The following is a 23,509-nucleotide window of genomic DNA, read 5'->3' as shown; positions in this document are numbered from 1 at the left end:
TTAATGGTCTGACCTGGCCATATCTTCTGAACTCTTTTCCCCGTGGATTTTTCGTACAAATATAAAAGATGGAAACGCATCATGCCGAAAATAAAGGCAAAACAAACAAACAAATAAAATAAAGCATTGTAAACATGGACGATGGAAAATATCGACGTGCTCAGTAACAACCTTTAAGTTTACTGAAAATAAGCCCTTCGCTGAACACCTTTTCTACAACCCTCGGTTGGGCACCCGGATCTGGCCTTTTTTCCGACCTGTTCAAGGATCCTTTTTAAAATGTTATATCCATAAATCGATAGAAACTGAAATTTCAGGAAGCTACTTGGAAGCTCAATAGAAATATGTTAAATTCACGTCTAAAGTCGAAAAAGTCAGTCTGGCCAGACACGAGTACCCAAAGGAGGGTTAAGTAAAGTCCAAGCCTTAACTCTATCGCTTTAACTCTAGTAGGTAGTAACTAATGCGCAGTAAGCTACTGTTGTGTACGACGTGCAGAATACAAATGTGTGACCAACATCAAACCGTTAATCGGCTCTTAGCGAATTTCAAAGAATCAGCTGATTTGCTGACGTAAAGAGTGATATGACAGCGGTTTGTTTTCAACAGAGGTTGGCATAAACTGAGATTACGTTGGTCACATCAGTAAAACCCGATGGAGCCCATATTACATCGTAAAAAACTATACTCCAGCAAGCATAAATAACCACATGATATTAGCGACTTTCTCATTGTAGATTTGAATCTGTTTAATAAATTCATTTATTAGCTCTTCAACTATGGCTTCACAGAATAACTTGAACTTGTAATATAATATATTAAAAATTTGTCGCTATTCTGATAAATGATTATTTGTTATCAAAATTTTTACCAGCAAACAAGGCCTGAGACATAAGATAGTACTAGTATATATGTTTAAGTATATGTACAAATAAACTAGTTTCCCAACTCTACTTTGGATCATACCGCAGTATACCGAACCATACCACTTTGAGGGCTTCTGCCTTTTATCGTTACTGCACCAAACACGATGGTATACCGCACCGGGCGGCTTTCAAAGAGGAGGTTCGGGAATGAATTGCACGTTAAACAGTCAAACGCACCCAAAACTCGACTACGAAGTTTTTACCATTCCAACACGGCTAGGAGAGCGTAGCTGAGCTTAGTTGAGAAGATTGGCAGAGGTGGCATTTGCTCAATAATGGGAATTGCTAAGTTTTCGTAAGCAAAATAAAATAACATCAGGTTAATTTTTTGGCTTGTATCTCTTCTCATATAAATGCGGATTTCGCGACTCTTGGTATGTATGTATGTGCAGGCATATACATATATGTCCATGAACTTACATATGTCCGTCAAAAACTTATGCTGCTTGTTTCTCAAAATTAAAAATAGCAAAACGAATGTCAGGAAAAGTAATGCAAATACCGCACACTTGAGTAAACACATAACGACTCTGAGTTGAAAATAAAATTGAGACAGCGACTAGAACAAATTATAATTTGGAAATTAGCCATCTGGAAAATAGATGTATTAAAAATTAATAATTTTCAGTTATGCTGCCTGGGGCACGACAGTTTCGAGAACCTGACAGCATATAAGAGCCATAAGCTGTACTCTCAAATTCTCAAAATCAGGGAGGAAGATACTTACATATATGTGAGAAGGAGGAACTTGCTGGGTAAATACTCTGACCAAAGACGAGAGTCCAGCAATGATGAGAGTCTTTGATGAATTGCAATTAAGAAATAGGAAGCTTAGGAAACTGTAACATGAAATTAATTGAAATAAAAAACACTGAGATGCATGTATTTTATTGATTTTATTGATTCAATCGAATTAATTTTTGATAGACACGCCTATTTGTTTTTACTTAAACGACACACTGGGCTAAGTTTCACCTCGATTCAGCAAATTATTTTCGCAAACAAAGTTAAAGTTTTAATGTACCCCTTTTTTTTGTAAGTATTTAGATAAAAAAATTAAACAAATTGCTTGTTTTAATTTATTCTAAGATCAAAGATCAGAAATAAGCTTTGCATTCTAAAAAAATATATAAATATAGGAAAACTATCTTGGATTTCAGAAAAGTGTATAAATTAAAAATAAATTAATCAGAATACAAGTAAATGGCAAATTCATACAAAAATAGTTAGTAAGCAATTAGTTAGTTAGTTAGTTGCATTATATTTGTTTTTGTAGTAGTAAGAGTATGAACTATATTTTTGCATGAAATTCATTAACATTAAAAAAAGTAAATAATAGTCAAAACTTATCAATTTGTGGTGTACACTTTCCTTTGACGCTGACAGTATGTACGTACATATGTATATTTAGCTTAGTTTTGTTAAAAATGAATTTTTATCTTATTTAATTCCATTTCTATAAGCAGTGATTTTTAGAGCAATAATGTCAATGTGGTCTAGAAGTCGGCCGCTAGAAGAAAGCGAGAGTGATCTGATTTAGATGAGGACATAATTGATTTTGGTGACGATTACAATTTCTTTTGACATTAACTGTATATGCGAAAACAATACGCGAACTACGCACTGGGGTAAATTTCACCCCATCACTTTTTGAGACCTGCATAAATTCGGTGCGCACCAACTGCTGAGGACTTATTGCATAAATTCGAAGAACGAAATCAGCTAACGGTATATACCCAGATGAAATAGACGGTGACTCACACCCCAGTGTGTCTACCGAAGGTTAATAGCGAATTTTAACCCAAAAAGTTTTACATTATTTAAATCCACTGAAAACACTGAATTACATTTACTGAAAATATTGTGTTAATTTAAAACATTCAGCAGAACACAAACAAAAGCAAAACTGTAATATACGTATGGCCTCACAGCTGGCAGTTGTTTTTTTTTTTTTTTGTTTTTTTTTTTGTTTAACAATGACGCTCCCATAATGTTGTCACGTTTAATAATTCGTTCACTTGGTGAAAAAAATTCAGAAGGTGTGACCAATATCAGACCGTTAACCGGCTCTCAGCGAATTTGAAAGAATCAGCTGATTGGTTGACGTAACCGGAGTCATGAGAACGGTTTGTTTACAAAAAAATTGAGATTGTGTTAGTGATATACGAAAAAAATCCACAAAGCTTTTACTGATGTTGCTTCGCTCCTATCTGAACAATAACTGATTGGACGAGTGAGTGAATACGTGTGAAATGAGCGGTCAGAATTCCGCTGCTGAATTTCCGATAATGTGGAAGTCGAAGTTACTCGCTCAATTTCGTTTTTCACAAGAGCTGAAGGCTAAACCTGGTAATCTATCATACTTGATTTGTTCATGGGTGTAGCGACTAAGCCGTGACTGATACAAAAATTCAAGTAAATACACTCTTCTTTTTTCCTTCTTTTTGACCGGCATCCTTGGTGTGAGTTTGATAGGAAGTCAATGTGTGCTTGGACTTTTTACTTGAGCGTATTAGCGGTGTTGCTATACCAAATTAGAATTTTTATGGTAACATCAAAAACAATAGACTATCGACAAAAAATAGAAAATAATATCTTTGACTTGAAAAATTTTCAATGACAATTTTTTTTAAATATTTCTTAGCTATAATAATGTTTTTTATTCAGAAATATCTGTATTCGTACGACACCTCTAAGACTGTTTGATACGATTTTCTATGAAATTTAGATATTTTTTACGCAATCATGCTACGCGTTTAGGAAACAGGTGATTAAGCTCCGGCTATTTTTTGACAATCAGCTGGGAGTATTTTTACTTATGGATCTTTACAATGATCATGACTGAAGCCCAGGCAGCAACGGCTCATCATCCCGAAGTGAAACTAACGAGACGTTCTGAGAGAGCTCGCAAACAACCTGATACACTACAGCAGAGGTCGGCAAATTTGACTATGCAAGTGTGTTTGTGAGCACAGAGTAATCGAAATGCATAGCGTTGAAAAGAGTAAAATTAAAAGACCAAATGTACCAACAATAAAAAATTACAGAGAATTAGAAAGCTTTATTTCATTTGAGAAAATCGAGTTTATAAGGTTTGGATTTTTTTTTGAGGTAATTCTAATTAGCGTCAGCCCGCCTGAACCCTGCCAAAACAGCGTAAATACTTACAGCTTCAAACACTAAGATGAAAACGATACCAAAAGCAAAGTGTTTGCTATTCCACACTCACATTTACATATGTACAAGTATAACTAAAAATGTACCTCTTTTTTCGATACACTGGACACAGGCTGTATGTTGATCTCCGCATCTATCTCTGATATCGTGTCATTGAATCCATTAGGAATTGCGGTATCCATACCAACGTTGCCGGAATCATCTATGGGTGACATTTGCGTCTCGGAACTAAACGAGTGGTGCTTTTGTATCAAAACGTGAACTGTCACAATAATTATACACACAATAACACCTCCCAAGCCAGCAAACAATAGATACAAGTACAGTCGCTCTTGGTTATCTACATTTTAAAACAAAACAAGCGAAAGTCCTTATTAAAAATGATTTAAGTATAATTACACCAAAGTACAATGGTGTACATATTTTTAATGTAAATGTGCATATATACAAAGTACGGTAAAATTAGAAGAATTGCGCACCTTCCAAGCTCAAGTCAGCACTATGAGTCATAACAGGATTAATACCAGCACTGTCCGGAACTTCAAGATGAAATGATATATTCACTCTATTGGAGTCCAAAGAGGCGGGTGTGGAAAATTGTGTACCATTCGTTCTGGCGGATGTCGCGGTACTGTTGCTGTACACTTTCGGAATAGCTTCGGATTCCTTGTAGCTCAGCTCATCGTCATACAATTCATTATCCCCCTCAAATTCTTCAGTCTCGTCTCCTTCAATTTCCGATTCGTATCGGTCCTTTAAAACTTGCATTGGCACTATTTGGTAATATGACATTAATTCGATTTATTGCATTTAAAATAATATTTATAGTTCTTATGCATACAAAACAAATGAGTAGGGTGTGCACAAAGTTAATTAAAAGTATTTAATTTTAAATCTCAAAATTTCTGAAACATGTTTAAATTAGTATATATATTTTTATAATACAGGGTTTGATTGAAAAGTAATGAGCCTTCTCGCGCGGAGCGTCTGCCAAGCGATCAACCGAATCGGTTGTTGGGGGAAAATGATCGTTTTACCTTCCCCTTCCACTAGAAACCGGTCCTAGTTCGCTGGCAACAGCGGTGCAGTCAACATCGCTCCGCGCGTGAAAGCTGTTTTAAAAGTGTGTTAGGATTTTGCAGTGGCGAAAATGCAGCGAACGTTGGGGCAACGTTACTCGATCAAATTTTGCGTAAAGCTAAACAAAACGAGTACCGAAACCATTGGGCTACTCAAGGAGGTTTACGGGGACCAACCTCTGTCCAGTGCCCAGGTAAAACGGTGGCACAAGTCGTTCAAGGAAGGCCGGGAGGACGTCGAAGACGAACAGCGATCGGGAAGGCCTTCGATGACGCAAACAGGCGAAGATGTGAACCGGGTCCACAAGGAGTGTGTACCTCCAGCAAGCACTGTAAGCGCGGCATTTTTGGCTGAAAAACCGCGTCGCCCGGGTTCGGCCCGACCTCGTCAACAATTGGACCCTTCATCACGACAATGCGCCGACGCGCACCGCCTTCCTCTGCACCTCTGCATTGGCCAAGGTGGGAGTTCCGGTGCTTCCCCACCCTCTCTACAGCCCAGACCTGTCTCCTACGGACAGGAGGAGGCGTTTCGACTCCATCGAGATGATCCAAAAAACAGTGACAGCCGAATTGAACGCGATTCCGGCGGATGAGTTTAAAAAATGTTTCCTGCAGTAAAAGGACCGCTACCAGCGGTGTATTGACGCTCAAGGGTCCTATTTTGAAGAATATTAGTTGTATAAGCCAAACGGTTTAATAAAACTGCTTAAAAAAATAAGGCTCATTACTTTTCAATCAAACCCTGTAAAATAATAATAACAATAACTTAGCACATATAGAGTGAGGATAACCGAAGCTTGTTTGCTGAGCTTCTAGGTGAGCTCATTTACGAATTAGTTAGTTTGATTGCTTGCTCATAGGTCAAAGATTCGATTACCTCCGCTACTTACTCATGTATGAAAGATAGCAAGCATGAAGAAAGAATACATTGTATTCCAATCAAAATTGATTGCGGATGGGTTAGTAATAAATAGAGCTCTAAATGCCCAGGTATGGAGCAGGCGAGTAGCTCTACGCGCTCGAATTTCGTTCATTACTCTACTGCTCAAATGTGTGTTCAAATATTTTAGGCGTCTGATCAATTTGAGCAGCTAAAGAAAACCTGCCAATTTTATTTGTCGGCATTGCCTTATCTTTCCAATGACGAAAGAGACAAGACGCATTCATTAGAGAAGCAAGACGCATTCACTAGACCAACAACAATGCTTTGTTTGTTTGATTGTCACGGTAAGGTATTGGCATAGTAGAAAACAAAGAATTAATTCGCCTTGTTTCGTTCTGTGTTGACAGTCATATGGACACGGCGAAAGAAAAAATAATAATCAGCTGGTTTGCAGATACCAGCTTTAAAAGATTCGCCTTGGTTAGAAGTGTAAATGAATTTGTAAAACTGAAAAAAAAATGTTATTAAAATATTCAAAATAATTACAACTGGCATCACTCAAATTACTACAAAAAACTCGATATACTCGAGCTCATGCACCCACTTAGTAGATGTACCGGTACGCGTTGCTCATACGCCCAGGCTGTTCGAAAATATTCGAACGAAATCAATAGTTCTAGTTAATAACACCATAAAATTTGGGTTTGTGTTGGAGTTTAGATCACTTTGACTCATCAAAGTCATTATTTGTTATTTATTTATTTATTTTTTTAATTTTTCTTCTTCTTACACAAAACAGTTGACTACTCAATTTGACGGTTTTCCCGCTCATCTTTTCTACTATGAGACTTCGTGCTAGTGAGAAACACAAATTAGTCTCTCAAAATGGCCTTCAGTAACCTGAAAACCGACAAAAGAAACATAAAATGGGCATTTGTGGGCAGCCGCGACCACGGGTGAGCAAAGAAATATACTGATAATGAGCATTTGCCAAAAATTGAGTGATTGTGACTCTACTGTCTTACTTACTCAATGCTTGAAGACTAATAAGTATATATACTGTATCAGTGGCGGATCCACGGGGGGGGTTTTCGGGTCCGGACCCCCCCCCCCATTGGAATCATGCTCTAAAATTTTATGTTTCAATTCTGTATGAGTCAAGTTAAAAAAAACAATATTTTTTTATATGCATTAGCAGTTTATTAGATTTTTCTTCCAGTTTTAATTTATTTTATAATAAAAACAATTATAATACGACGGACGCAATTCAAAATTTTGAATAATTACACAGGCCTGCGTAATTTCATTTTTGTCCTATTTCTAAAACGGCTACGAGTGTCTCTTGAAGTTTTTTTTGTGCTGAAAACGAATTTGATCTTGAAAATGCTCCAGCACGTCAGGACTTTTGGCAATTTGGGGTTAAATAGTCAAGAAATGCCGATTTTGGACATCTTTATGAATTTTTTTTGAGTAAGGTAAATTTTTTTTTTTATTTTCCACAACGGAATCGCAAAGTAATACTCTGTAGCTTTAAAATCCATTTTTTAAAAGACTTCTAGGATGAATGAAAAAAAAGTTATACTATTTTGAATTTAAGACTTTTAGACATGCAAATTCATTTTCTTAACGCCCTCTTTAATGGCGCAACAGATGCTTAAAAAACTATGTAGGTTCGACATTGGTGTCGCTGATTACGAATCTGATGTTAGTTTTTTAAAATTACTTACAGTGGGTGCTCAAATTATTAGAATCATACTGTAGAGGAACAAATTGCCGAGTTTAATGACGTGTAGTTTGCAAAAATGTTAGGAAATGCTACTTTTTTGTATAATGTGAAACATTGTAGCAATCATTGCTTTGTCGAAATTACCGTTCGATATATTTGGCTTTTTGTGAGCAGCTTTTTGTAAGAGCAAAAAATTCAGGTTCTTAATTGGCCAGGAAATTCGCCAGACCTCAATCCAATTGAGAACCTTTAAGAGTCAACAAAGACAGAAATATCGAAAGATAATATTACAAATAAAGAACAACTGAGCGAAAGACTGCAAAATATTTGGAAAAATGACGACCAAATAAAAACAAACTGCTTAAAGTGCGTTGAAAGCATACCCAAAAGGATTCCGGTTTTAATTGCTGCACGAGGTGCTCACGCAAAATATTGATTTTTTGATTTTTTTTTTGATATTTTTTTAATAAAAGACTGGTTTGAATATTGTTTTTGTCGTATTATAGAAAATTAATAAACAACATATTAAAAATAGACTATTCTTTGATTATTATCAGTTAAATGGCTGAAACTTGAATTTTTCATAGTGATTCTATTAATTTGAGCACCAACTGTACACTGACTGTTCTTGGATACAAATTTTTAACTTTACCTGTTTTTCCTTCTTTTTTATTTTTGGTTCTGATTCTGGATCAAGGCGCTCGAAATAAGAAAATAATGTTCTCTTCATGTTAGGAGGCGTATTAACAATCACATTAACTACTTGTCAACAAATGCTCGACGCAATGTATTCTGATCGTTGAAAGAAACAAAAGAATAGAAGCATGTTCATGCATGTTTAAAGATAGCCTAGTTATTCACCAAAAAAACTTAGGGAAAAATCACTCGGCGCCGTCATCGCGATTTCGTTGGCGCGCTATTTAAAATTTCGAGTTAACAGTACACAGGGTGTCGCCGTTACGATAAGGAAAAGCTGCAACGGCTCTTTCATGGTAACTTTCTTGCCGTTATATAGCAACACATGTTGTTAGAGAAAAGCGCAATTAAATATATAATATTATATATAAACACGACCGTTTCGTTTGAAGAACTTTATTGGAGTGAATTGAGTCACAGTAAGCATTAATACAAGAAGAAGAAGTAAAGAAGTTACAAACAGGGTTGATATTTTTTTCGTAATTAAACTATACATGGTTGAATTGCAAGTTGGCTCCAACACATGTTATAATATATTGTATCTTAAATAGGCGTAATTATTTATGAAGGTGTCCCACGATGTATAAAAACCGCCAATTATTCTTGTAATTTTGAATCAAAGTCCTTTACTATTTTTAGAATTTTTTTTACAAGATATCTAGAGCTATTAGTTTTTTCATCGGCTAGTCACGACATGCAGCGCGAATAATGTCATATTTTATTCACGAAATTGATTTTTAATAAAAACACCCTTCTAAAATACCCCGGACCCCCCCCCCCCCCCCCTTTATGAAATCCTGGATCCGCCACTGTACTGTATGCATGCATATACGTGTGCCTTTAAGTACGTATGCATGTGTGTACTTAGATAAATACAGGGTGCGGCTCTCGAAGTATAACCAACTTCAGAGCGCTCGCGCAGCTGATCTACGGGCATCAACTGTCTGTTAATTGGCTAAAAGAGTACTCTTTACAAGCGCGCGGAAGTATTTTGACGAGAGTAAACGGTGACTGGTAGCATTGCGAAAGACTGCAACGTCACATAAAATGGTTCAAAAAGTAAAGAAGCCAATCAAACGACGAAAGAACTGAAAATATCTGGCCATAGTATTCACCGCATAATCCAAAATGATGTCAAAGTCAATCCTTACAAGATCCAAAAGGCGCATGATCTCTCACCAAAGCAGACACAAGTCAGACTTGAGGGAGCGAAGGAGTTGCTTCGCTTGGCCGAAAGCGATCAACTTTCGAGCATTGTATTTTCTGATCAGACAATTTTTCAAATTGAGCAATTCGTAAACTCCCAAAACGATAGGGTTTATTCGATCGAGCGTTCATACGAGAAGTTGAGTCATCGATTGGTCACCAGGAGGCAACACCCACCACAGGTAATGGTTTGAGCCGCTGTAACCGCAGATGGGAGCTCTCGTTTCTGGACCGTCTCAAGGCCATTGTCAAGGCAAACGGTAGTCAAATCGAGCAAAAGTAAATTTATTCTCAATTTTGTATTATTTTCACACATTTTTTACTTTCAAATGAATAAAAGTAATGTTTCAAACTAAATTTATGGCCTTTTTAATTGGTTACACTTCGAGGGCCGGACCCTGTAATAGGAGAATGGAATTGATAAAAGAAAATCCAAAAATTGAGTGTTATTGACATTGATATTACTCGTACATGACAATTTAGGCGAGGAATGTTGGTATCCAATAGCTTTATAATATAACGGAAACAAAATAATAATAATAATAATAAAAATAATAATTGCAATAATAGAACATAGGTACGTATATATTTAGCATATACCTTCTTTGGTGTGGGGTTTGATCTAGGCTTTCTTTCAATTTTGCGATGTGTGTCTTGATGTTGTACTACAAATGAGGTATCTACAATTTTATACTGGCTCCGAATGACAGATGTTTTTTATGAGATACTTTTTAGTGGCAGAAATACCTATACTCGTAGATTTGACATTGCGAGGTGGTGGTATGTGCTATTAGAAACAAGTATTCTATCTTTTGATGTTCCATACCCACAGTGAACTTTGAAACCAGCTCTAACCCATTGTTAATCATGCATAAACCCGCTCGGGTATGGCGGCCACAATAATAATAACAATAATCTCTACAATTAGAATAATAATATGCATTTGTGCCGGACTACCACCTTGTTTCCAGGTTCAATGCACACTGTGTAGACGAAAAAGCTTCCCCTAAGGAACTTCGGTCATTCGAAGGTGGCATAAAACTAAACTGAACTCCATTTCTGAGACACCATCAAGACGCACCCAACAAATAGAAGGATAAGCTCGGCTCCCTACATCTAGAATACGTAGCGACGTGCAGACTTAAACAAATTTTACGTACCACAGGTGTAAACCACTTTCAGATACATTCGCGAGTTTCGCTTGCACGGAGACCCGAAAGTGTTCGCATCCGCAGCTAAATTGCATCGGCGCCGTCCATGACAAATCTGCATCACTGTTTCGGTGGCATAGGATGCTTGGCAAGCTAAAATATCAAGAGAAGCAGGAAATCCTAAGAATTGCTTGTACTTCAGCATTTATAATTAAACATAATCAGAGCTCTGTACTGAAGATTATTTCATAAAGCCATATTTAATATATTAGCCTTTATAAATGAAAGAAAGCTTTAACAACAATTTTCGAATTTCGTACTTACTTTCTTCACGAACTCCTTGTGGTTGTGGGCATTGAATACTTTCATACTCTGTGCGTCCAAAGCTTGCGCTGTAGACCGCAATGCGAGAATAAGGGTTGCATTCCAACTGAGCTACATCATTGTGGCAGGCGACTTTACTGCGGAATTCATCTGCACAAAGTACGGGAAATGTGGAATATTTACTATTTATGTAACGTTCATATAAACTGAACAAATTTTAAAATTTATATTTATCTTAGAATATAAAAAGGAGTAGGCACTGATTCAACCCTCCGTTGGGCGCCCAGACTTTTTCGACTTTGGACGTGAATTCAACATATTTCTATTACAGCTAACAACTCGAGCTTCCAGGTAGCTTCTTAAAATTTAATTTTCTATCGATTTACGGATATACCCTTTTAAAAAAGATCCACGAACAGAACGAAAAAAGCCAAGTCCCGGGTGCACAACCGAAGGTCATAAAAAAGGTGTCTAAGGCGGGTTAAATTCTTTGTGAATGTTCTAATGTTGGCAGCAAACCACCAAAATGTTGGGTGTCGCCTTCGACATTTGCCTCTTCTTCCCGGCGAAAACAACCGCAATTTCTACTAAGGTCCAAAACCGCAACAAGGTCTTAAAATCGCTACCCAGCAGCTCTTGAGACAAAGACAAAGAAGTGTTGCTGGCAGCATTTAAAGCAATTGGCCGTTTGGTACTAAATTACGCTGCGCCCGTCTGATACTCCTAACAGGACAGCCACGGGATATCTGCCCTACAACACCTTCACAATGAGGCTTCCATGCTCCCGGTTAAGTACCACAACCAAAATTCTCAGCAAGCAATTCCTGTTTGGGTGCTACCGCAGGAATCATCCCTACATACATTTGCGACCACCCTACAGCTACCTTTCAGGCGAATCAGGAGATATCTCTTCGACTACACCGACGAGATCCAGGACCAAACACGACTGCAACTTCTGAATTCGACAGCATACAAACAGACATTAAAAGGCATTCATCGAGAGACTCTCACCACATTCCTAAGCTCTCGACCCCTGAATGCCGTTATCGGAGTCCAACCACCACCCATTGCAGACGAAGAGGTGCAGCTGCCTTGTGAGAACCGCATAACTTTGGTCTGAATATTGTAGCAGGTCTGAATATTGTAGCAGGTAAAACTTTTAGTTATCCAGCCTCAACCCCGACTTATTCCATATATGTCCGACTTGTGAAGGTACATCGCACATTACTAGCCACCTATTCACATGCTATCTCAAACCCACTCACCTCACGATTATATATATATATAATTAGCGCGTACACCCTTTTTGGGTGTTTGGCCAAGCTCCTCCTCCGCGTGCATCTTGATGTTGTTCCACAAATGGAGGGACCTACAGCTTCGAGCCGACTCCGAACGGCAGATATTTTTTATGAGGAGCTTTTTCATAGCAGAAATACACTTGGAGGTTTGTCATTGCTTGCCTAGGGGCGACCGCTATTAGAAACGACTTTTTCTTTATTTGGTGTTTCATCGAGATTCGAACCATGTCAACAGCTCAAGGGCTTTTGACAATTCGTCTTATCAAGGATTTCAAAAAGCTATGCTGAAGAAGGGGCATAAATCCAATGAATAATCACTGGGTGTTGTCCATGCTCAGGTCAGAAAAATCTGCATGGAAATAGCAGCAACACATATGTACATTAATATTGTTTCCTTATATCGAACCTCTTGCAACAAGCCCTACGCATAACCCAGAAGTTGTGCGGCAACAAAAGTATTTCAATAAATCCGAAAAAAACAATCCCGATATCATTCATTCGCAGAAGGAAACTTTCTATAATAGGACCTCCTATACTAAAAATCTCTAGGAATATCAAGATGTTGTAAATCGGCATTACAAATAAATACAAAGAAATTTGTTTGTTAAATGAGATCACTTACATGGACGACATTTATAAGCCACTTCAACGATTTTGCGGCGTTTATGGCAGGGGTCCACACTTATGTTGCTAGTCCTACTATAATTACTGCTAGCGTCGCCAGTTGTGGTCAGTCGATAGTAGTGTGGAGCACCATTGAATTTGCAGTGTTTCTTTTTTTGGCATGCTTCAACGACCGTCTGCAACAGTGAGTACTGCAAGATAGAATGGTAACATTTTTGATAAACATTTTGATATTATAGAGAATACATTAGGCACAAACACTTATATATTATAACAAACGCGAACAAACAGGCTATCTAACATTTGAAACTTGAAAGAGGCAATATGATAGCTGAGTCGCAAAGCTCAACTAAGATGGGCGTGAAGTGTTCAACTCCTAGAACGACGACGGGAGTTGATGTACTTGGTTGTTCTTGCACACGTTCAGCAACAGCAACAATCTTTTCGGCTGTGCGCACTGTACAAACTCGATAACTTGTTGTTGTATTCAATAGAGACGATGAACCAATTGATCCAAGGGCGCTTCTCTTCTACCGAATTAGGAACGTAATTTTCTTGCAGTGTCGGAAGGTGATTCACCATTTTGCAAGTAAACTTTCAATGATTCCCTAATGGTTCAAGCGTAAATAAACCAATTTCGTGAACCACGGATGTTAACTTAACTTTCTCTTTTAATATCAATGCATTTTAGTGGCTGCTTTAAAACAATCGGTAGTTCAAGAATCAAACATTTGATGGCCCACCCTCTATATGTGTGATATATGATATATTTTTATTTTTAAATATTATAAGTTTTTTGTCATTCCGCTATTTGTTCCGCAATGTTCCGAAGTTGTATCTTACCTTCTTCTAGGGAAATCAAAAAGTGTGCGCAACTAACCCAAAAAAGTCCTCTTAGTAGCAACGATTACCTGCATTTCAGAACGTATCGCTCTCGGTGCCTGACGTGGTGTCGGGTATATTCGCTGCCTCCTGAAGGTTTTGGGGCTAAGGTGTCAGAAAGAGAAGGTTCGCTCTCGGCGTTGCCCACTATGGCTCCCTCCACCGTATTTGGTTCAACAAGTCCGCTAGATGCGTAGCCTCACTAAACCCTTGGTGGCTCATCCTACTTGAGGACCTTGATTGGACTCATTTATAATGGAGTTAAAGCTGTAGCTTGAAATTGAAATTTGAAAAAGGCGAACCAAGAAGCACCAAGAGAATGGTAACTCCTAAAGCACTCACACTAAAAAGTCCTTTGTGTTTAAAGCTCTGTAAAGTAAAAGGGTTAATAGTCAAGGGGAGAAAGAGAGAAGTGACAGAGAGAAAAAGTTAGGATAGAATAGAGATAGCTAGTCCGGTGAAATCTTTGGCAAATCTGAAAATATTCTCCAGCTTGAGAGAACGAATTTTACTCATTCTCATGACATCGGAACGCAAAATCCGTAGCCCTGCGCCAGGTTAGAGGACACAGATAGGTAAATCGAGTATTCAATGATTCCAATGGTGGTCATATGCTGACCCCATGGGCTAGATTCTTGACTGGACACTTTATGTAAATTGCATACATAATCGCCGATCCGTCCCTGTGGGGCAACCGCTGATCCGCAGTTGGCCAATTCATCGGCAATTTCATTTTCTTATACACCTTGGTGTCCTATAACCCATATAAGCTGTTTAAGCTTCTTCTTACATTCTTAAACAATTTTTGAGGTTTGCTTTGCGTCAGTCAATGCAATCTAGCTGCTACAGCTACAGCAATATCTCTTAGTACTCCATCACAGTTCGCGAGAGCTAGGAACACAGGTTCGTTAATAACAAAAGCATCGTAGCTTTGCATCTCTCTCTTTTGCCCACGCCAACTCGAAATATATTTCAGCCAACGATGGATAGTCCATCGTAACCAAGTTCGATAAGCTCCAGAGGTCCCTGTGGATTGGATAATTCAACTGGCATCCAGACCTTAACAGAACAGATGGATTCCTTGTAAAGCTTGGCCGAGTGCTCATTGGCGCATGGTATAAGTTGCACACGGTCCTAATTTCAGCCGCTATCCCGGTTTTCCGGTACCGCGACATGAATTCTCGTAAGAATAACCTTATAAACTTCACAGAGACCAATTAGAACTGACCTCCGGTTATCAGGAGCTATGTTACTGTCAGGGTGCCCCGTGTCGATAACGTCCAGCGCCAGGTGCTCCCTCGACACCTCGTTTAAGACTTTGGAAAGCTTTGACTGAGACCTACTGGGTTGGGTGTAGGCCGAAGACCGAAGTCTATTGGATCCACTCTGAATGTTTACTACTTATTACTATTTATGTATAGCACTGATTATAAATCGAAATATTCTAAATTTTAAATAAATCACTGATGATGCTCTCCGCTCTCATCCTGTTCATTTCATGAAAAATACTTGGATTTATTCCAAATTTGATTCAATTATGGTGTGCATGCGAAATGCGAACGAAAATTTCAATTCCATAATTGCGATAAATAAAACATTACCTGCAACGCATTTGGCCACATGCAATTTTCAGAGTGTATATCGTCAGTAATATTGCTACTTGAAGCGTTTTCTGGACGCACTCCGTTTTCTTCTATTTCTGTCATAACTGTATCCGTTTGTGAGCTTGTGCTTGGTATTTCCGTGGCTGGTATGGCCTGGCTGTACCCGTTGTAGGTGTATTGAGTAGTTGAAATTTTCTGACCTGGAGAACCAAACGTAGATCCACGCAGTAGGTGCTTAGCTTTCGCTTGTACTGGTTTGGCAGTATGATGCAGTGGGCATAGCTCATCGATGCTGAATCCATCTGAATAAAAACCAAGAAAAATTAAATTTATAGCGTTAAAATATTTGACAATTAATAATACACGAAACAATAATAAAGAGAATCAAGCACTCGCGAACAAAGTCTAAGAGTTCACGCAATGTCCGACATAAAAATGGGCTCCGCCTGCAAACGATGTCAAAAAGCAACGAACAAGTGTAAAATAATGCCTAAAACATTGCCACTGTAGCCGAATGCGTTGGTGCGTGACTACCATTCCGGAGTGCATAGATTCGAGTCTCCGTGAAACCCCAAAATTAAAAAGTTTTTCCTAATAGCGGTCGCCCTCGTCAGGCAATGGCAAACCTCCAAGTGTATATCTGCCATGAAAAAGCTCCTCATAAAAATCCACGTGCCGTTAGTAGTTGGTTTAAAACAAAACAACACCCGCCACAAATGTGATGAGAAGCTCGGCCAAACACCTAAAAGATGTCCGCGCCAATTATTTATTTATTTATTTCTAATGTCGAGAACAAACAAAAAAAAAATTTTTTTGTATGGTATTGTGAGTTGCGATTTAAGTTGTTATATACATATCTGTGGCCTCCGTAACCGAATGGGTTCGACTGTGACTACCATTCGCACCAGGGTTTAAGTGTTTGCAGGGGCAAGTATCCTTTATAATCCCCAATCTGGTGAAACCATCTGTTCTCGCTGATAGGCGATGAAAAATTGTGCATGGTTGCAGATTCCAAGCCTACCATCATTCAAAGTAGAAAAATGTTAGAAAGTGGTATAGCGTTCTGGCAAGAGCAGAAGAAGTGTTCAACAGGATCTACTTCCTCCTCATTTCTACAGGTGCGAAGCCTTTAAAGGTGAACACCCGTTTCAAATAGGCAGTATCCGGTGATAATTCCAGCTACTGGTAGGTAGGTGAAATGGTAGAAGGACCCATCTGGCACTCCCAAGTAACACTAAAGCGCCGTTTCGATACCATTATGAGACCTAGAACAGGCAGATATCTACAGCCAGCCAGAGCTATTGATGTAATGAAGAATATTGATGGGATTTAGGTTGGCACATTGTCCCAGGCTGTTGAAGAAAAGAACACCCAGTGGCCTTAATCATCTAGCTTCCAAACCCGGACATTTACAGAGAAAGTGCTCAACAGTCTCCTTCTCGGAAAGGTACCCATATTTTACTGGTGCTAATAGAAGTCTAGTCTATATTGATGAAGGATCTAGTTCTGTGTTCTCACCTTCTGGGCGAGACCTATATATTTATCTCACAAGTGGGCTCTGTGGTCCACCTACTGTTCGCCTACGTGATATAGACCAGCCTTGCTTGCGTTTGTATGCGCCGAGAGGTAGAGCAATCAATCGAAGTTAACACCCAATAGTTTGGGGTTGTTTCCAGTCGGTTTTGGTGCATCATCAACTTTAACTCTAGTTTAACCTTCTTCGTCCAGGTGGTAAATAGGATTGCCGTAGATTTTGTGATAATGTTGGAGATTCCTCCCAGTGAGAAAACAAGAAAGCGTGAAAAAAAGTCGTTCAGTTTAGAATACACGCCTTCGATGAAATTTCCGGACGCCATTATCGAGCAATCATCAGCGTAAGAGATCACTGAAACTCCCTCTGATGCTTGAGGAGGCTTCGAGTTGCAAAAAGTGAAAAATAAGGATTACAGGTACACCACACTACGGCACTCCTTGCATTATCGTGCTCTGTCTTAAATTTTAATTTCGAAATATTATTCACGAGTGTCGATCACACAGGTAATTTGCGGACCACCCCTTCAGCCCTGGTGGGCCGTTCGACTATTAAATATCCACATGACATTTATTTATTTATTCTTAGAAAATCTAAAAATAGACGATTTCTCGCATACTACAACAAAAATACTTAACGATAATAGCTTTTAAAGTACTTACCTTTGTTTTTGAAATTATTGTACTGTGCGAATTCAATTGATATGCTGGTGCCACGCGGGCAAGCAATAGCCACTTGATCGGTATCGCAAGCTGCTTTTTGATATGTACGCAGTGTTGCTGATAAAAGCGCTGTATGGTGTTGTTGTATGTATATATGATCGAAAGCCAGCCCACAAATCACATGAGTTCACAACAGCAGTCAGGCGACATTGATTTGTTTTACAATTATAGAATATTTATGTAAATCAGCAGTTGAATACAGGAAATAGTGAATTGCAGGCATGCAAAAAAGCAGCATTTTGCCAGTGCATCGTGAAGCAGTATTGTTGCGAATGATGTTTTGGAGTAGAAATGGAGAGTTCAAAAGAAAGAAATATTTTTAATTAAAACTTGGTAAGATTAGAAATTAGAAACATTAATTTTACATATTAGGGTAGCTCACAAACAAGTGCAAATGGCTTGGCGTCATGACATTTGCAAAGTATGATAGCCACCATATAATTTATATGTTGCGTTGTCAAAGCTATTTGCAAGTGGCATGCCAAGCTGTTTAAAATACATTGTGGACTGACCTATTTTTTACATGTGGGTAATAATACCTAACTAGATTAGTCGACTCATATCATATATGCGTCCGATGAATAATTGGAAGAAGAAGAATTATTAGCTGTCAAATCCTCTCAACTTCAGATCGAACCAAAATATTTATTGGGTATGTACTTATACATACATAATTAGGTCTGGATTTGTATGTGTTTACGAGGCATGACGTAGAGAATAGAAAGATGGCACCATTCAAGAACCCGAACGTTGTTCTTGGCGAATTTGAAAAATAAGTGTCGCCAGTACAGAAAGTAAGCAAACCTTTGTATGAAAATGTATGCACATGCAGATGTATGTGTGTACGATTTATTCCATCATTATTGTCTTTCCACTTAGATTCGCTTATTCCTCCTTTTTTTCTGTTGTTTATTTTCTGCACTGACGTCACGATGGCGACTTGCAAGTCGACTTTCTGGCAATTCAGATTATTCGTAGTCGCTGAAACTGCTCAGTACTGATAACTAGACTCGAAACTCATTTTTTAAGTGAGAGTGCACCCAAGAACTCATTCGAATTCTTAGCAGCACTGCCAACCCCTGCCCCGGGAAAACAGGTTATAGATAAAAAGCAAATAAATGAATAGAAATGGCGAGCTGTCAGAAATAAAGGGCGCGAAGAATACCTGACGAAAACAGTTAATGTCGCAATTTGATTTATTTTCCGAAATTTACGAAGTTGCTCAATAAGTTTTGCGGTTCGATAAGAAAGGGCCCGCTACTAGCCAAACTTTTTTCTGTTATGTCGGTACACTCTTCATATGAACGTATGTGAAGCTTCATTTCAATCTTTCAGTTCATTCTCTGTTAACAAGCCATTTAGTTTTGACGTGTCACAGTATTTTCGACAACGAAGAAAATCGAGTTTCGTGCAGTGATTGAATTATTCACTTTGGAAGCTTCAAAAACAAAGAAAATTTATGAACGAATGTTATAATAATATTAGTGCAGTAGAAAAATGGGTTGCTGAATTTAAACGGGGTCGTTCAAGCCTTGAAGACGATCCACGTCAAAGACGTCCAAAAATGGCAACAACACCAGAAATCGTAGAAAAATACAGAATATCGTATTAGAAAATCGTCGAGTGACTGAAAGATTCAGTATAAGCCCTAGGCATCTGATTGGGCAGTGTAGTGACGGAAGTATTGTGTTTCAGAAAGCTGTGGTCACGATGGATGTCGCATTCGCTAACAATGGAGCAAAAATACATTCGAATACGACTTTCTCAACAACATTTTGAGGGTTTTCGAAAGGATAAAATAGATTTTGTGCGTAGATTCATCACTATGAATGAGACTTGGGGGTATCACCATGGTTCTAAATAAAAAGAAAAGGCTAAGGAGTGGTGTGAACTTGGTTCTTCGGCTCCGAAACGAGTTCGTATCCAGAAATCGGTCAAGGTGCTTTTATCAATTTTTTGTGATGGGAAAGGAATTTGTAACCTTTTAGACCAGCTGAAGGGAAAAATTCTTGAAAAACGACCCAGTTTTCAAAAGAAAAAAATTCTTTTTCATCTGGACAATGCACCGTGTCACAAGAGTATTTTGACAATTGCTAAAATCCCAGAATTAAAGTTGGAATTGTTGGAGCATCCATCGTATTCACCATATTTAGCCGATAACGAGTTCCATCTGCTTTCAGACGTAAAAAAAATTCATCCATGCAAAGCGTTTTTCATCAAATGATGAGGTCGTAACAGCTGATCAAATGTATTTTGGAGCCCTTACAGATTCTCACTTCAAAGATGGAATTCATAAATTGGAATCTCGTTGGAACAAGTGAATTGATGTTCAGAAAGACTATACTGAATAATAAAGTGCCTTTCAAAGCATAAATTTAAGTTTTTCTTATCGAACCGCAAAACTTATTGAACAACTTAGTATATTACTGTAAAATAAGAGGAAAGAATAAAAAGGGAGAAGCTAAATATTAAAGTTAGTGCAGGGTTGATATTTTAAGCCAATAAGTTTTATTGTAACACATTTCAGCCGAGAAATCCCACAAGTTAAAACTAAGTGCGTTCGAGAATGCTAATGAGTTTTCAACGTCCCAAGCGACTGAAAGGAAAATTGTACTGCAATTTCTTGAATTTTTGATATTTTGCAAACATATTTTGTTAACAATTTTTTAAATTACAAAAAGTGAAGTGTTACTTTGTTAATCGTAATTTTTATTTTTTTTGGCCTTGACTTATTTTGTTTGTTATTTTGCAAATTGGTTTTTTGTGCCCACTTTTTATGTTTTATTCAAACAATTTTAAAATTTCAATATTTTTTTCTTTCTTATGTTTATTTATAATTATGTTTTTCCTCTGCATTATTTTTGTCTTTCGTCTTCTTTATTTCTGTCTTTCTTCTTTCTCTTGATTGGCGCGATAACCTCTTACGCGATTTTGCCCAAGTTTAACAAAATGCGCCAGTCGTTTCTTTCTCATACTAACCGGCGCCAGTTGGACACACCAAGGGAGCCAAGTCCTTCTCCACCTGATCTTTCAAACGCGGAGGAGGGCTTTCCCTTCCGTTGCTAACACTAGCTGATACATTATGGAATATTTTGAGAGCCAAACACTTCGGCTCCATTCGGATGGCATGACGCAGCCAACGAAGCCGATGGATCTTTATTCGCTGCACTAACTCTATGTCGCCGTAAAGCTCATTCTTTCGTCGCCTGTCAAATTCCAAAAATCGTCCGCAAAATCTGTCCCCCAAAACTAAAACTAAAAGACATGGTTCTTTCGGTATTGCATCTCTGGCTAAAGTAATAATAATAATAAATTCACATCGACAGCGCTCTCTCAAGGAAAAGAGTTTCGCATCTAGTTATTTGCAAGCTTTTGTCGGCTGCTTTTCTAAGCAAAGCAGTGTCACATCCCCTTTTACGTCAGCAAATCAGCTATTCCTTCATAGTCGCTGAGAGCCGTTAACGATCTGATATTGACCACGCCTTTTGTATTCTCTCCACCGTGAGTTATCTATGCTTCTCAGTATATCAACGTTCTCTGGCGCTGCCCTCCGAGCTTCGTTATTAACTTTACCTGGTTGCGGTAACCAACGTCAAGCCAACACAGAAACGGAAAAGTTGATACCAAGCTTGTGTTACTAAAATGGCTGATTAATTTTCTTTTCGATTTGTTCTACTTCTATACCCGATAGAACGTGTTCACACACGGGAACTTTTGTTGCTTCAACTATGCGAATTCTCTTTTAGTGTTGTCCGTGTCGTTCACACACTTGTAATTATTTTAGTTTTTGGTCTAAAGCCAACAACAACATTGAGAAGAATGAAAACACAAAACGAGTTGCCCGAGCACTAGCAACTCAGTGCCCCTCTCTTTCCTCTCTTTTGCCTCTGTTGCACAAGTTACGAGTTGCTTCAACAAAAGTCTTCCTGTATGAACGCAGTCATACGCATGGTTGGTTTGGTTGGCTTTACGCGTGGTGTAAGAAGCTTGTTTAGCCCAAACCGAGAGCTAAAGTATTTACTTATCAAAACACGCTTAAGAAATGCTCAGCAGCTTATAAGAGATTTGCAGCATTAGCCACTACGTTAATTTTGGAGATTTCAGATTTTGCACCGAAAAATACTATATGTACAGTGAGGGACTAAAGTCTACACACAGCAGCACATTTGCTTATTTTCCAGAAGGTTTACAATAGATGAAAAAACTGTTGATGTAGCTTTTTTTTTGGAGCTCATATTTATTAATAAATTTATTAAATTATTTCACTTCCTTTATAACAAAAAAATTACAAGACAATATAAAAGTGATATGACAAAAGTCTACATACATTTCAGTTAGCTTAAAAACAAAAACAAATTTATTTATTTTAAAACTAGCTTTTTGAATACTTTTAGGATTTAGTAGGTTCATCATCGTTATCAATCACTGCTTCAACGCGTGGTGGCATTGATCCAACTAGTTGAGAAAGCTCTTCCTGCGTAATTTGGCTCCATGCTTCCATCAACTCTTTCTTTATGATTTTGCGTTAGATTAGGTAGTTATGTAGTGACTATACTTCGTCGAATTTTTCTCTCCAAAAGCTCCCAAACATGCCCAGACGGATTTAAATCCGGACTTTGCGGCGATACATTTAGTTGTCTGTGTGCGTAATATAAAATCCTTTTTGTCTTTTTGGAAAACTCCACCTTGCCCAAGATCTAAGCATTCTACTGATGATTTCAAATGTTCTTCCAATAAGTTTTTATGTTTTTATCGGCCCATAGTACCTTCAATAAAAGTCAGCTTTCCAACGCCAGATGCAGCTGTAGCTACCCAACCCATTGCGCTACTTTTTCAATGTTTGCCTTGCTTAAATGAAACAAAGCAGATGGGTGTAACACATGGCTGAAAAGTCCCGAGCCTAACAAAGAAAACACTTTTTATTTTATTTGTTCAAAATTAGCTTTATTCGTCAACGTAATTTCCATCATTTCAGCGCCGCCCCAACATTTCAATACCACTTTTGTAGATAAATCGTTCTGCCTCAAAACAAGTCTCAGTTTCAGCGATAACCTCTTCATTAGAGCGAAATTTCTTACCGGCGAGCATCTTTTAGGTGTGCGAACAGCCAGTAGTCACTGGGAGCCAAATCTGTCAAATACGGTGGATGTAGAAGCAATTCGAAGTCCAATTCATGTAGTTTGCAATTGTTTTGATTGGCTTGTGACACGGTGCGTTGTCTTGATGAAACGAATTTTTTGTTTGCCATATGCGGACGTTTCTTTGCAATTTCGGCCTTCACACGCTCCAATAACGCTATAAAATATTCACTGTTGATGATATTTCCCTTCTCAAGAAAGTCGATAAATATTACACCACTCAGGCCATAACTTTTCCAACCGATTATCATGCTTTCGGGCGCTTTGGTCGAGTTTCACCAGTAGCTGTCCACTCATATGACGATCGATTTGATTCCGGAGTCAAGTGATGGATTCATGTTTCTTCCATTGTGACATATCGGCGCAAAAGTTCCGGTTTATTACATTTAAACATGGCCCAACACTGCTCAGAATTATCTACACGTTGTTGGTTTTGGTCAGCAGTGAGCAAACGCGGCACCCACTTTGAATAGAGCTTTTTCATAGTCAAATCCTCATGAATATAAAGCCGTTCTTTTGATATCTCTACGATGTCAGCT

At 38.2% G+C, this 23,509-nt stretch overlaps 1 protein-coding gene across 3 annotated transcripts in view; it reads right to left on the bottom strand.

Annotated features, from left to right (window-relative positions):
- LOC129252905 (uncharacterized) overlaps nt 1-23,509 on the bottom strand; it is an 81,785-nt gene that overhangs the window by 5,422 nt on the left and 52,854 nt on the right. For all 3 annotated transcript variants that reach the window (XM_054891059.1, XM_054891061.1, XM_054891060.1), the window contains 7 exons: nt 17,773-17,901; nt 15,577-15,881; nt 13,092-13,284; nt 11,172-11,321; nt 10,857-11,000; nt 4,583-4,876; nt 4,190-4,443 (listed from right to left, as the gene is read on the bottom strand). In XM_054891059.1, coding sequence (XP_054747034.1) covers nt 4,190-4,443; nt 4,583-4,876; nt 10,857-11,000; nt 11,172-11,321; nt 13,092-13,284; nt 15,577-15,881; nt 17,773-17,901 — 1,469 coding nt within the window. The remainder of the gene's footprint in view (nt 1-4,189; nt 4,444-4,582; nt 4,877-10,856; nt 11,001-11,171; nt 11,322-13,091; nt 13,285-15,576; nt 15,882-17,772; nt 17,902-23,509) is intronic.

This window comes from Anastrepha obliqua, chromosome 1 (genome assembly GCF_027943255.1).
Source record: "Anastrepha obliqua isolate idAnaObli1 chromosome 1, idAnaObli1_1.0, whole genome shotgun sequence".
Taxonomy (NCBI): Eukaryota; Metazoa; Arthropoda; class Insecta; order Diptera; family Tephritidae; genus Anastrepha; species Anastrepha obliqua.
This window is presented reverse-complemented; position numbering and strand designations above follow the sequence as displayed.